We start from the raw sequence: 14,727 nt of genomic DNA, 5'->3' as shown, positions 1-14,727 counted from the left end.
ATATACCACTGCATTAATTAATGCATTAAGACAGTAATTATCATACAGGAGACTCTAATCTCATCCCTTTCCACACTTTTAAGTCTTTCTGTTGCCAATACACACAAAAATCAGGGAATTTTGTGCATAGTTTCTTTTTCCATTTAATTCTCCATAAGGCATTGAGCATTGCACCACACACATGCCATCACAAACATTTTTGCATGTATTATGTGCTTTGTGAACCTGTCAATGTAATGCAGCTTTGGAAGAAGGCTGTTATTTAAGAATCGGATTGTTCAAACTTGACTGTAGCTGACAGCAAATCTAGTTCATAGTGCTGTATATCATTTCACATGAAGAGGCAGTATAAATAGAAGTTGTCATGTACAAATAACAAATAAACAGCTCATTTCATTCAAAGGGTCAGAGAGGTCATGAACAACTCATGCATGATGATATATATATATATATATATATATATATGACCACTTTAGTTGTTTAGATTTATTAACAACAAAGCAAATAACAGCACTGTAAGCATAAATCCTACACAAAGCATAACAAGTCTCTGCAAATGCTATTGTACTCTTGCCTTCTACAGCGAAGATAACTATTAGAGAGCCTGACCTCGCCTGCAACTGCTGCCCTGTCTCACTCAATTAGATGTGTGTGTCACAATATGCTGCTGGAATGAACGATGAAGACACAGATAACATAAACGGTATTTAATAATAGAATCACAGGGGTAAATCCACAACAGGAACAGGGGTAAACACGTAATCCAACAAGTAGACTGGACAAAGACAGAACGCAAAGGCTGAGACTTAAATATATGGGGTAATTAGAACTAACCAACAAGACACCTTGTTGAATCACCTGAATCAAATGAACCATCAACGAGAGAGAGAAACTGGGTCACGGAGCACATGTGGAGGGAAAACACAACGAAGACAGTCCAGGGCCGTGACAGTATGTTTCAAAAGGAAGAAAGTGCCTTCATAAATGCACATATAGTATGTAAATATCTATGTGTTACAACGGAGACAGGGATGAATACGGATCTTTCATGAGTAGGTCTGCATCATCTTGCCTGCTTATGTATGTGCACAGATAACAGAATACAGAAACATGCACAAAGTAATTCCCAGGCAACTGCAGTCAGCCGCAGCACATGAGGCCGCGTTTTGATGGCTTTTTAAAGGAGCTTGACCTCTCCCTGAATCTTGGGAGAGCAAGAGAGACACAAGAAAAAAAATGTGAAAGAGTATGTGACTGCTTGCTGTTATTGGGCTCTTCTCTCCACAGATTTGTATTTCTTTTTTTTATTATTATTTCTTTATTTACAGTGATGATAAATTACACTTACAAGTCATTTTATGTCCGTTATGTGATGCACATGCATAAGTATATTCAAACATTAAAAAAGACCTGAATGTAGTAATTAAAAGTGAATAATACTTTTGACATGACTGGCATAACCTTTTTTACACTAACATTAACTGACGCTTCTGTATTTATTAGCATTAATGTATTATTACATTTTTGAAAGGTTGCATTAATTATATACAAAACCATTCAAAACTTTGGCTTATTACTTCTGCAATATTTTTTTATATATTTTTTTCACCAAGGCTGCATTTATTTAATCAAAAATACAGTAAAACTGTAATATTGAAATATATTATTACAATTTAAAATAACTATTCTCTGTGTTAATATAAAGTAGTTTAAAATGTAATGTATTATTGTGATGCAAAGCTAAATTTTCAGAAGCATTACTCCAGTCTTCATTGCCACATGAAATCATGCTGATACACTGATTTGACGTCCAAGAAACATTTCTTATTGTTATAATATTTAAAACAGCCGTTTTTTTTTTTTTTCAGGATTCTTTGATGAAAAGAAAGTTCAAAAGAACAACATTTATTTGAAATATAAATCTTTTGTAACCTTATAAATGTCGTTATTGTTGTATTTGATCAATTCAATGCATCCTTGCTAAATAAAATAATGAATTTCTTAAAAAAATATATTTTAAATGGTAATGTATTTTTACACTTTTGGTTATTGGTAAACATCATTCAATTTCAGAGGTGAAAAAAGCTACATTTCTTATTTACCAAGGATAAACATTTTATTAGAATAATGTGCACAATATTATGCAAAATTAAGACCAGGAATGTGTATTAAGAAAGTAAATGGGATCAAGTTTGATTGATGTCAACCTTAATAGCTAAACTGACTTTTAAACAACCCTTTAAAGGGGTATTATTAAGATCAAGGTAGTTAACTCACATCCATAAACTCCACATTGGCTTTAGGTCCTGTACTTTCATTGAGTATCTTTACAGCCACTGGAATCTTCACCGTTTCCCCTTCTGGAACCCAGATTCCCTTATAAAGAAGACATCAGAATTAGCCAACAAACCCTCAAATCATATAAAACAACAAATGCTGACAGGAAGACACAATAAACATAGAAGTGCTACCTTATAGACCATGCCAAAGGCTCCAGTTCCCAAAATCTTGACTCTCTTAAGTTCAGTTTCCTTCAATATACGCAGCTGAGCCTTGTTTGGTGGTGTACCACTGGGCGTTAATGGCTCCACCAACTGCTTAAACAACCAAGCCTTAGATCAGTCGCAACTTTTGAACGCACAAATAAACAGAGCTCCAAAACTAGCTCTTAGAAGTTACATTTAACCATATTTTCAGAATTAAGTTTGTTTATGCAGTAGTCATTAGGTCTCAGAAGGGAAAAGAAAAATGTTACTGGATATTTGGAGAGTAAACAGTTGTGAAGGGAACCAAGCTAATTAAGATAAGAGGAGTAGAGAAGAGGGAATGGTTGAAAGGATGTACAGAGATATAATTGCTAAATACAAAGTGGCATTTGTAGTTTCATTAGGGCTGGAGCTGCTTGCAGGGGGAAAATACCTGTGTGTGTGTGTGTGTGTGTGTGGAATCTTGGACTTGTTTAGTATCTTGTGTTCAGCAAAAAAAGATTTCAGACCTTTCTAAGAAAAAGGCAAGGTTTTTTTCTAGCTTATATGAGTGTTAGGAAATTAAAATGTAAATTATTATTAATGTAAACACAGTGGTGTGGTGCAGTGGTGCTAGATCTGACTGTAAACCAAAGGATTGCAGGTTCAAACCCAATAAAGATTGATCCATGAGCTACCATCATTGTGCCTATGGTTAGGAAACTCAAAGTTCAACAAAAAATAATAATCCACCATTATTTCCTCATATTCATACTGTTCCAAACTTGTTTATCTTTCTTTATTTTGTGGAAATAAAGAACTTTAGCAGAATGTACAAAGTGCTATTTTCCTACCTGACAAGTAGGCTGCTACATCACAATAAAATAAAATAAAATAAAAATATTGTCAAATAATGTGATATATATTATGAATATGGAACAATTATGGAGTTGAATGAATGATTATATATTATACTGGGAATTGTCCCAGTAATAAGTACAGCAAATGACATCTTGGTTCTTGTTGTTTCTCTGAATTGAGGAATTAAACCCTTGATAACAGTTAAAATAATGATCTTTCGTCCCTGGATACACTGTTCTTATTTATGAGAACGAAGGGGGAATCTTCCAGCATACCTTATACAGACAGTCCACTCAGCACTTTCAATCTTAGGTAATGGAAAAGGCACTTTTATAGTGACACTTTAATTTGTATATGTAAATTTAGTTAGCCATTATCTGGGGCTAACTGTTAATTTAAGTGACCAATCACAGCACAGAACGGAAGGCACTTTGTTTTATGGAAGTGCAGACCGAACACACAATGTGGAGCTGTCCATCTCTGTGGTGCTGAAATCCAGCATTCAGACTGAGCATTAGAGGGAGCTGTCCAGATATGTGGTGCTGAAAGAGAAACATCTGTCAAACATATAATTGACATATACATATAATTTTTTTTCTCACTGTAAAAGGACAGTGTATGAGTAGTTTAATATTATTATAAAGCTTTCAGCTGAAGTAAAGGAATGTTTTGGATTCAACATATCTTTATCAACAGAATTTCAACTCTTCCCTCCATTCAAGCTAAATAAATAAATAAATTAAAATAAAAATAAAGCATAATGGAGGTCTATGGGGAGAGGAATTTAGAAGAGTTTAAATCAGAAATGTGCAGCTTATATTTTATGTAACTTTTATCAACTCTTTAGTGCAAAACTGATCTGTAAAGTTAGCTATATTTCCAAAATAACATGTATTTTAACATTTTCAGAGGTAACTGGCAAACATTCGACAGATGCATGTTTTATTAAAACACTGGGTGGTCTAAACCTTTCCTTATCTGCTTCCTTTTGGCAGAAACATACAACTTTCTAATTGAACAGAGGTCTCAGGTTTGCTAACATGGATTTCAGGATTCTAGTGCGTGAGTGTCTCTGTCAGCCTTTGGATACAGGGCATCTTCTCAGGCTGACAGCTGTCTATAACACTGATGCTCCACCTGCAAATTATCCAAACCAGTATAGACAGGCCATGTTTTTTAATAGGCTGCACAGTCATTCAGGGCAACAGGGCTATGCATTAACCCAACAAACCTGCCATGCATTTAAGGAAGGCCCTCCACTGAATACTTTATGGGCTGTGTGCTGGGGAATTTTTAAGCATGCAGCTCACCAAGAAACGAAACGAAACAAATAAAAAATCTGTAGACAGGGAAGGATTTTGATGCAATGTGACAGACAGAAGAGACAGAAGATATGATGCATAATGTATAAAATGTTTCTGTTTTAGTCAGTGCTTACTGATTTAACTAAACTTAAGAGAACAGGCCTCTCTCACCTCAGTCTCTAGGAAACGACGTAAAGCTCTCTTTTTCTTAATGCTCTTTCTGCGGATGTAAATGGCCACACCCAGAGCTATGATGACCATCACAAAGAGACCCCCGATTAACCCAGCTGCAATCAGAGGAGTCCTGGAAGATCAAAAGAAAATAAACAAGTTTTACTGCTATGCATGCTTTATCTCCCAAACCAGATAAGCACAAATCCCACCCCATACTTTCTATTTTATTTTATCAGTTCAATATTTAATTTAATTTAATTTAATATTTTATTTTATTCTTTATTTTTTTAATTTAATTTAATTTTCCAAATATTCTTTCAGTGCATGAAATATTTTTATTAGCCTTTTTTTTTTACTGTAATTTTTCCATGGCCAAAGCTGCATTTGTGAAAACTCTTACCTGTCCAACATGCCAACACAATCCTGTACCCGGGGTCCAGTACAACTGCAACACACAGAATATCTTATCATAAGTTACAATCAACATATTTGAGTTACATTGCAACAGACTGGTAGATTAAAGCAATAAAACACCATGGTGGTATTTCTTATACTGTCTTAAATGATTAAAACAAAATGAGTAGCCTTAAAGGTGCTGTATGTAAGTTTTTTACTCTACTAAAGCATAAAAATACCATAATATGTTTGCAGATATTTAAGAAACATGCTAAGTCAACATACTTGTTTATCTGAAAAACAATGCTACAGTCTGTTATTCTCCTTTGAAAATGTGCGTTCCGGGCCAGAATGTCGGTCACTGTTTTGGTTTGTGAAACCCGCCCACTGCCAATTTACCCAATTGTATTTCGGCACCCCGGGTTGCCAGTTGGCGGAAAACACAGCGCATTTCATTTCATTCATCGTCATGCGCGCTCGTTTCTGTTGGGGTCGTCAATCTGGCAACCTGCATGTGCGTCAAGTCTGAGGAGGAGGGGCCGGGTGAAAAAAACCCTCTCCAATATTTTGAATTTGGACTGCAATACCTAGTTCAACCACTCGGTGTCAATCCTACATACAGCACCTTTAAAAAAAAAGTAGCATAATAAACTCAATGGGCAGATACATTAACGTTATGTTAATTTAGAAGTAAAAAAAGTGCTTAACTGTTATGAAAATGACACAATGTTAAAAAAAATTTTTTTCCAAATTGTTATAATACAATTATACAATAATTTTTACTTTTTTTAATAGCCTTAATTTATTCTATGCAAAAGTGTTTGAGTAGTGAATTTTCAACTAACAAGGGCATGAAAAGTGACTTACAAACTAAAAGCTCAAGCTTCTACATGTTAATAATTTTGCATATTATTGGGTTTAGGCAATGTAACAAAGACATTTCAGTCTTTAATGTTAAATATGTTTTGTCCAAAAAACTATTTTATCGCTGTGTTGGGCCATCACTTGATGTCCAGTGTAAAAATCTGGGTCCTGCAGCAAAACCAGTTTTGAATCACTGATCTACGAAGTCAGGAACCTGTTCTCTCCGCTCTCAAATCCCCCAGGCCCATGTGTCTAAGACTGAATTCGGTAACCACAAAGGCTTTACCCACATGGGCAATTAGGTTAGTGCTCTGGGCATATTGTGCTTGATGCAGTTAAAGGAAGGAAAGAAGCTAACAAATAGATTTAAGTGCAAACACAAGCAAACAGTTGTACCCCTGGGTGCAGTTGGGGTGGCAGGGATGGCACTCGTTGTTGGTCTCAGCATATTTGAAGATGAAGCTGTTTGCTCCCTGCAGACCATCAGGGCATTTCTCTACACAGTTGGGTCCGTCTTTGAGATGCAAGCACTTCAGACAGTGATCTGGACCCTGTAATGGGAGAAGAGAGAAAGACGGAATATTAGGAAATGAAAAGTGTCTCAAGAGACTGAAGTACTGTTTTACAAGTGGAAAGGAAGCTTCTAGTGAAACAAGCACAGTCATGTAGATTCTGCTACCCGGTTTAATGTTTATTGAATACATTCCGGTTCAGATTGGGCTCGGTTTTGTAACTATAAAGTAAAACTATATGCTCTGCTTTCATTAATGCACACACATGGATATCTCGCACACAGAGATCGGAGATCGTGCTGCGCGCACACAGAAACATTCAGGAGCATGCAAACTTCTTGTCACTGCTGCACCGCGACTTTAATTAATAAAATAGCTTTGATACTGAATTGCTACATTATATTTCTCAGCAACGAGTGGGTAAAATCACTGTTTTTGAAGTAACTAAACTCACAGCTTCATTATTTGTAGAGAGAGATGCACAGATGCAGGTAATTCACACGTGTAACTTTCACCCCCCCCCTTTCTCTCTCTCTCTCTCGATCTCAATAATTAATTCAAATAAATGCATTCATCCATTCAAATAAATGTGATCTTACCACACTGCTTCATCTCTTTGTCTGATTTAAAGCGGGCAGCGAGCATTTCTTATTATTATATATACACAATAATTTCTTAAAATGTTCTTACCCCAAGCTTTAGAATGGCTGTGTAAATCTATAGCATTTTTTCACCTTTGTACCGCCCAATAAACAAAAATCTTAAGTCCAATTGGTAAGTAAAAGCACATCTATCTTCAAAAAATACATTATTTTACGTATCATTCATATCCATAGCACAGATGCAGGACATTTGGGACATGCACCAGAGTCTTATACTTACGGGTTTGCGCAAATTTAGGTATAAAAAATGTTAAAGGCATGAACCAATAATAAACAACCTTTTTGCAACAATAATATGTATCTGCATGATACAGCATGGTTAGCCAAGGCTTGCATCATCTACTACAGTCTGACAATTATATATTTTGAATGAGGCTACAGACAGGATTTAATTTTGAGACTAAGTAGATAGCTTAATTTGTTTCTAATCAATATCACTCTGTTTCACATTATATTCAGTCTGGAGCTGTGATGAGATGAGGATGCAATCGACTGTTAGAAATCTAAGCTTTTTTTCTGTTGTTCCATGTCATAGGTTATCAAGTTTTAATTAAAGCAAAAACAAAATCCAGTTACAAATATGTTTATGTTATCTAATAAATTAGATGGCTTTTAGGCTCGTACCGGGCCATGGCAGGTCAAACTTTTCTCTCCTGCTTTTTCACACTGGCTGTCACACTCAACACAAACCGAGCCATTGGCGTACTCTCGAACATCCCTAGAACAGACAGAGTACAATGTGTTATGAGCCATTTATTGAACATGTTATTTACAAAATGTAGTACATTCTACATGTTTAAAAACAAAATGTATATACCAAAATTCACTGAATGTTTGTTTGACAAATATGCAGTGTCTGCATGACATTGAAGGCCTTTGTACACAGTGACCAGGGGTTGCTGTGATTAAATCCAAATCTATGTCCATTAACGAAACAGACATATGAAGCCATACAAATCCATGAAAGTGGAAATAGCTGAAGGAGCTGTCAATACTACCCTCATTTGTTTCTGCTGTTGATGGTTTCATTGAGAGTATTCGAAAAGAGTTTCCAATAAGCAAAGGAGGAAAGCTTGTCGATGAAGTCCCGAAAGAAGTAACTAAGACGTGAAGAAATCAAACCTCCAGTGAATGAGTGCCAGTGGGGTGAGGACCCAAAAAAAGGGAGACTGCAGAGAGCATTATATATACTTTAGAGGTAATAAAAATGCATAAACATTTTCTCATAAAATGTGCAATGAATACAAGCAATATTTTCATCACCAAAGTATTTCTTAAATTCTTAACTAATTCTTGAATGACACAAACACATACACTGCATTTGCAAACAAAAGCCTAGCATTGGACATTTTGCCTGTTCTTTTCAAGCCCGTTTCCATGTCTCCATGTTAATTTTTTCAGCCTGCCAGCAAAGTAAGAGAGTCTATTCCTTTGAGTTATAAATAGCATTAAAAGCATTTTGATCCCTTGATCTTGATAGTCTGATCATGATAGTCATACTGCAGAATATCTTTGGAGCCAGCGACCTGTCTGAACAAATCTGCATTTGAAAAACACATTCATATTAAGGCAACTGCAAGCTTAAGTGGTTTAAGAAATAGAAGAGCAAGTAGACGGATTAAAAAATAAAAATAAAAATAAGAAGAAAATAAGAAATAAGAAAAATAACTTTGAAGAAAAACAAGGTATATAGATAAGCAAACTGACACCACAAATGATCTGTTTGCACACATACTCACCCATAATATAAGTTACAGGACTTGACACATGTCCTTCCTCGACTAAAGTATTTGCATGAGAGACATTGGTCTGGACCGGGACCCCAGCATCCTGCCTCCGAACACAATGGATCACAAACCATCTGCTCGTTAGCTGGAAAAAAAAACACAGATGCACACAAAGGGAAAGAAAGAAACCACTGCAATTAGTTATTTAATTTGGAACTTTGACATCTCCATCCCGCAAATATGCTATGTGAATTTGTTGTATTCATGAAATATTTATTATTCAGATTACCTTCAGAAAGATGCTTGACAACAGCTAAAAGGATACTATTTAGCTATTAGTTAAAATAGCTATCACTTATGAAATTCTTGACAGATAGTGTTTTCATGAGAGGTAAATATGTGTATTTATTGAAGTGAGTTAAAGCACAATGAAATGTGCATTTGTTAAGCTGTGAGGCTAGTTTGTGAGTACTGGTCAATTTATATAGACTGTTTTTAGTGCTGGATGGCAATATTTAGAGAGCTGTGACCACATACTACTACTACTACTACTAATAATAATAATAATAATACAAACATACATACATACATACATACATACAAACAATGCATTACTGTTCAAAAGTTTGTGGGTCAAAGAAATTGATACATTAATCCAGAAAAGTTGCATTAAATTGATTACTATTGTGATTGATTATATTTTAATCTATAATTGAATTGAATTTAATCTATTTTTTCCCTATTTTAGCAATGTGCACATAATAGTTCACATTAAATTATCAGTTTTTTTCAAACAATATGTATTCAGATTTAATGTGCCCAACTTCATTTGCAACACTGAAGGGCAGTGTTATTGTACCTTAAACAGAACATGTTTCAAATTCACCAGCCACATAGAACAGTGATTCCTACTCCTCAATAGGGTTTGCAAACACATTTTCCTTCATGTATGAACACATTGCTTGTGTGTGAAAACACTGTGGGCATATGTCTGGGCTGTTGGTCAGTTGCGTAGATCAGTCCGCTTTGATTAATGGTGTTGAAAAGAGTCTAATGAATGAGTCAGCTAACAGAGCCATTGATCCCTCACATTACAGACTTATTATCACACTAATTACATCCAGCTTGGCGGTGTACACTGGAAATAGCTCTCCGTCTGTTAACATCTTCATTAGCCCCACACGTTTAACTTTACAAGCAACATCTTACTTTAATGGCATATTTCCAGTTTTAGGATATCTTCAGTGATAGAGTTTGTGGCGTGGAGAACTGTCCAAATATTGAAACACTGTGGGTCTGTATAAGATGAAAAAAGGCATATTTTTGGGCTACAGCAGTGAGAATATTTTTTTTTTTGGAGAAACGTTTCTTATGCCCATCAAGACTGCATTTATTTGACCAAAATACAGTAAAAACAGTAAGATTATGAAATATTATTACAATTTAAAAGAACTGTTTTCCATTTTAATATTAAAAAATATATAATTTATTCAGTGTCACATGATCCTTCAGAAATCATTCTAATGTGCTTTTTGGGCTACAGCAGTGAGAATATTTTTTTTTTTGGAGAAACGTTTCTTATGCCCATCAAGACTGCATTTATTTGACCAAAATACAGTAAAAACAGTAAGATTATGAAATATTATTACAATTTAAAAGAACTGTTTTACATTTTAATATTAAAAAAAATATAATTTATTCAGTGTCACATGATCCCTTCAGAAATCATTCTAATGTGCTGATTTGCTGTTCAAGAAACATGCATTCTTATTACCAATGTTGAAAACAGTTGTGCTGCCTAATATTTTTGTGGTAGCCATTTTTTTTTTTTTGAGGATTCTTTGATGAATAAAAAGTTCAAAAGAACATTTATTTGAAATCAAAATATGTTGTAACATTATTAGCTACATGTATTTGTTGTCTCTTCTGATCAATATAATGCATCATTGCTAAATAAAAGTATCAATTTCTTAAAAATAAAAATAAAAATAAAAAAATAATTTATGTTCTGTTCCTTTATATAAATTACAAAATTCAATAAGACATAGGATGCAATTAAATTGATTGTATTTCTAGTAGCAACTAAATTACAGAATCTGATCCTCAATTTTCAGTCTAGTCAAAGTCTATTTAGAGACTCACAAGTCTGATGGAAACTTTTCAAGCAAATGTATCACTATAGGATGCCAAGTTTTTTTTATTCTTGCTTCAAACATGACATCTTATTTAGAGGAAATCACAGTTACTGAACAGATGGAGGTGTAGATGAGAGCTGAAATTGAACGACACTCACTACACACTCTGGGGTCCCTGTTGTTCTTGATCAGAGCTCTCTGGGTGCTGGTGCGGAACAGACTGGTCCAGTTCACTGTGTTGTAGAAGCAGAGCTGGCTGTTGTTGGTCATGTAGACGTTACCGGCGCTGATCTCTCTCAAAGACTGGAACTTCAGCGAAGAGATCCAGCGCTGCTTCAGGATCAGTAGAGAAATACCACTGAGAAAACAAAGCGGCAGACAGCAAATTTGGCTTCACTTTTCTTCACATTAATGCATGATATAATTGAGGACGTCTCTGATATACGACAACAATGGTACAGGAACCATTTTAAGTGCCACATCCTGAGGGAGTGAACATTTTCACTTGGATCTAATATGAAACAAGGGAATACTTAGAAGTAGTTAATGAGGACATTTATGAATATATTTAAAATAATATTTAAATCATTTAGAGTATGAGCAAATCTGTGAAAAGTTTCAACCCAACATTGGACAGTTGGGACAACAACACTTGGGACAACAACACACTATTGCTAACCCTCTGATAGTACAAAGGCATATTAGATTTCACTAAACTTGTCCGGCAGTGCATTTTGGACATAGTTTTGTGAGTTGGGTGAGAAAAACAGATTTTACTCATGGGTAACATCAATCCACCCATATTTCAGCTACATAACTATGACAGAAAGTAATTTAATTTAGTAATTTAGCACAGGGGTTTGGTTGACAATGTTCTGAAAGAATTTTCTAACCTTTCGTTAAATATATTAAATACTTAATGTAATAATAATAATAATAATTATTATAATTTTTACAAATGACAGAGAAATTTTATTTTTTTATTTTTTATGTAAACATTTATTAAATAATATATTTTAATTGGCTATTTTCCATTAGCTATCAGTTATTAGGCACAATCATAAGACATTTACTGCAAGATTTTGCTGCACATGCTCTCAGGTGATAGCACATCTTCAGAGAGCATACAGATAAGTTCATACAAAAGGTACATACACTACTGTTGTGAATACGGTGATTATAACTTTTAACTAGAGCTACCAATCGATTAAAATTTGTAATCTAATTAATGACACAATGTTGTGATTAATTAATCTAATTAATCTCATATTAACTGCACATCACATTTGTCTGAGAAATTACCCGCAAAAGATCATTTAAAGCCATTATTGTTTTACATGAGAAAAACATGAAATGTATATTTTTTAAAAAGTAGCTTTAGAAAGGTTTTCTTCTGCTTTTTTATGTTTTTATTTTAATTGTTTTATTTTTGGGTGATTTATTCCTTTAATTTTTTTTATTAATATGGATTTTTATTTTTATTTTCTTTTTTTTTTTTTATTAATGTGTAAATATGAAATTGTTTTTAATGAAATGATACTCTAAATAAGAAACTACAACTGGCAGTATGTGGCAGTATTGATAAATAAGTCATTCATTCATACATTAACAGGTAATATCTTTGCTGGCAAAACTGAGAAAAACAGACAATATTTTGTCTAAAATATAAAACAACTTATTTACTGAACTACTGTATAAAATCAATATCACATTTGCACTCATGCTATTTGGGACAAAATAGCACTCTTGTGATACTGCTCTCGTTGTGTGATCTTGCTTAACTATATCATATGATATAATCTCTTGAATTTTAGGGGCATGTAACTGGATTCTATAGGCTACATCATGCTGTGAGTTGCTGCCCTGCATCATGTTCGTCACCAGCTTGAAGCGGTGCTGCGCAGACTGATCGGTGTATGAAATCAAAGTTAGTACCGTTAGAGCTATAAAGAGCAGATGGCTCCGTATGCTTTCAAATCGCTCTCACGGTACTTTGATGTCATACATGAGCGGTCTGAAGCGTTGCTTTAAGTCGAACACACCATATGAAATATAAGATGATGTGGGGCGGGGACGGTGCAGGCGCATTAATTGTGTTAATTTTAACACATTATTTTTTCCCATAACTAATTAATTAGATTAACACTCTAAATCAGCAGCCCAACTTTTAACTAGAATTCTGTGCTGATTTACCTATAAAGAGATCGTCCTCCAATGGTGGCAAGGTTTGAAAAAACAACAAGATCTGTCATGTTTTCTGGCCAAGACTGGATGTTCAAGAAACCTACAAAAACAGAGAAAAAAAAATAAAAAATACGAATCATTTTAAAAACCATGAGTATAAAACAGATAAACAAATGTGTTACTGTGACAACAGACATTGGCTTAGGATATTGCCACAGGTCCAGTGAGTACAATATTATTTACAGCCTGTCTGACAGTATAAAACGACCCCATTACATTGAAATGAAAGTATATTAAGGTAAATGATTGTGTTAATTAAAAGAACGGTTTCCATTACCATCATTTCTTCAGATGCACATTGTTTTAATTATCATTTTGTTGGCTTGTATTGGGTGAAATGTGTCTAAACTGAGGGTACGCCAATGGCGCACAAGAGAGCAGTTTCTGAGTTTCATTTTGAAAAGGCTGCTTTGCTGCTTCACTCCATTAGCTATTTGGCACAATCATAAGAACAAGTTGAAAGTGACAAAAGGCTTTTAGCATGAGTCATAGTTCATTCCTTTGAGGCTTTATAAACAAATAAATATTGTGTACCGTATAAAGATAAGATATTTGTGACGAAGAATATTTCTCAACTCAAAGGGTAATGTTAATGTATGAAGAAATAAAGAAAGTTAATGGTTTCACGCAAGGCTACACAGGTTTAATGGGTTGTCATGTTATGAATGGTGACTGTCGCTCACCTGTGATCTCTCTGACGGTGCGGAATACATTTAACCGATCAGGGTCCAGAGCTTTTATACCATGAAACATGTCCCTGTTAAACATAAAACACAAAACAAGCCGAAAAGAGGTTATATATGTGTGTGCTCTTGTTAAGAGATTAAGAGATTTTACACTCTTACACCCGTTTCAGAAACCTGCTCTTTGATTGCTTAAAGGGGTCATATGACGCGATTTCAATTTTTCCTTTCTCTTTGGAGTGTTACAAGCTCTTGGTGCATAAAGAAGATCTGTAAAGTTGCAAAGACTAAAGTCTCAAATCCAAAGAGATATTCTTTATAAAAGTTCAGAGTCAGCCACACCTACCTAAAACGGCTCGTTCTAACACGCCCCCACATATCTACCTCACTATGTGGGAAGATTTGTATAACGCCGCCCAAATGTTCACGCAAAGAAAGAAGGCGTAACTTTTATTCTCACTGTAGTATTGTTGACGCTGCAGCCATGTCGTGAAGGCGCTGTGTGCTTCGTTGTGAAAGCGAAACTACTTTGTTTGGTCTTCCAAAAGAGGACGATATCCGCTTCGTCATGCCTACAGCTGATCTGTGCTGGTCGCTGAGGGAATACATCAACTTTCACCGTGGACAAAGCGGAGTCCAGCCCGGGGTCCGTCACATGTGGTTGCCGCTCATTCGTCGCATCCGCCGGGCAAGCCGTTCT

The 14,727-nt window shown here is 35.0% G+C and overlaps 1 protein-coding gene across 1 annotated transcript in view; it reads right to left on the bottom strand.

Annotated features, from left to right (window-relative positions):
- The window catches only part of LOC107667809 (receptor tyrosine-protein kinase erbB-4-like), a gene marked incomplete at its 5' end in the record, with an annotated part of 116,162 nt that overhangs the window by 37,787 nt on the left and 63,648 nt on the right, over window positions 1-14,727 (bottom strand). Inside the window, 10 exons of the mRNA XM_016459524.1 lie at window positions 2,278-2,376; window positions 2,472-2,594; window positions 4,802-4,934; window positions 5,205-5,249; window positions 6,461-6,615; window positions 7,863-7,956; window positions 8,978-9,110; window positions 11,259-11,458; window positions 13,294-13,384; window positions 14,028-14,101. Coding sequence (XP_016315010.1) covers window positions 2,278-2,376; window positions 2,472-2,594; window positions 4,802-4,934; window positions 5,205-5,249; window positions 6,461-6,615; window positions 7,863-7,956; window positions 8,978-9,110; window positions 11,259-11,458; window positions 13,294-13,384; window positions 14,028-14,101 — 1,147 coding nt within the window. The remainder of the gene's footprint in view (window positions 1-2,277; window positions 2,377-2,471; window positions 2,595-4,801; window positions 4,935-5,204; window positions 5,250-6,460; window positions 6,616-7,862; window positions 7,957-8,977; window positions 9,111-11,258; window positions 11,459-13,293; window positions 13,385-14,027; window positions 14,102-14,727) is intronic.

Source organism: Sinocyclocheilus anshuiensis, unplaced genomic scaffold, assembly GCF_001515605.1.
Source record: "Sinocyclocheilus anshuiensis isolate Anshui unplaced genomic scaffold, SAMN03320099.WGS_v1.1 scaffold2433, whole genome shotgun sequence".
Taxonomy (NCBI): domain Eukaryota; kingdom Metazoa; phylum Chordata; class Actinopteri; order Cypriniformes; family Cyprinidae; genus Sinocyclocheilus; species Sinocyclocheilus anshuiensis.
This window is presented reverse-complemented; position numbering and strand designations above follow the sequence as displayed.